This window comes from Trypanosoma conorhini (assembly GCF_003719485.1).
Source record: "Trypanosoma conorhini strain 025E chromosome Unknown Tco_14.4_contig_01366, whole genome shotgun sequence".
NCBI lineage: Eukaryota > Euglenozoa > Kinetoplastea > Trypanosomatida > Trypanosomatidae > Trypanosoma > Trypanosoma conorhini.
The window spans coordinates 1,451-2,405 of record NW_021705455.1 but is presented as its reverse complement, the minus strand read 5'-3'; the positions used below and the strand labels follow the sequence as shown (position 1 = coordinate 2,405).

Sequence of the window (955 nt, the reverse complement as noted above, 5' to 3'; positions counted from 1 at the left end):
AGTGCGCGAAGAACCGCCACTCCTGTGCGTCTCGGGGCGGGAGCAGCCGACAGCCGCGAGTGGCGCCCGCCCCTCCGTGGGGAGAGCGGGCAAAGCAAAGCAAAAAGCAAAAAAAAAGTATTTGGAAAAGAAAAAAAGAAGAAAATTGTTCCCGGCGTTCAACCCAACGGGAGAACTCGTACATGACCAGGAAGCAAAGACGATCCGCAGCGGATCAGCAATTAACTCGGAGGGGGACGCACACGCGTTCCCTCCGCGTGCCGCGGCCCAGCGACGCCACCGCTGCTCAGCACAGCGCGGAGAGGCCCCACAGCGCAAGCACAAGCAGCGAGGGCGCCCCAGCCACACGCCCACGCGGAGTGCCGTCGCCGCCGCCGCCAGCCTCCCTCTGCACTGTGCCCGCAGCCTCCTTTGCAAGTGCGGCGGAGGCGTTGTTGAGGTCCGGCGCCGATGCACCGCGCGGCACCGACGCATCCCACGCAGAACTGCCAGCCGCGTCGGTCGTCGTGGGGTCAGTGCCGGCTGCCCCTGACGGCTCCTCCGTCGCGCCGCCAGCCGCTGCAGCCACGTCGTGCGCAGAGTTCGTCGGGCCACTGGCGGCGGATGTGGCGGTGAGAGGCGGTTGGCCCGGTTCCGGTTCCGTCACGCTGGCCTCCTCTTCCTTCACCTGCAGAGCGGCAACCTCACTGGCGTTGAAGCGGCGGTTGTACAGCAAGACGTTCGTCACCGCCACGCGCCCCTCAAAGGTTGCTTCTCTGTCCCCGTAGTCCCCAACGAGGACGTGCGCGACCCTCTCCGGTGGCATCTCCAGCGGAGGTTTCTCATGAGGAGGCACGGGCGAAGCAGCAAAACCAGCCGGGCGCTTTCCCTCCAAGCTCCCCACAAGCCGCCCGTCGACGTATGCCGAGCCGCCGCCATTTTCCACCGTAAGCACCACTCGGTATGCCCTCCCCTC

General features: G+C 66.2%; 1 protein-coding gene across 1 annotated transcript in view; it reads right to left on the bottom strand.

Moving 5' to 3' along the window:
• Positions 1–286: 286 nt before the first annotated feature.
• Positions 287–955, bottom strand: part of Tco025E_09937 (trans-sialidase) — a gene marked incomplete at both ends in the record, with an annotated part of 2,119 nt that continues 1,450 nt past the window's right edge. Inside the window, one exon of the mRNA XM_029376739.1 lies at positions 287–955. This exon is cut by the window's right edge and continues 1,450 nt beyond it. Coding sequence (XP_029223157.1) covers positions 287–955 — 669 coding nt within the window.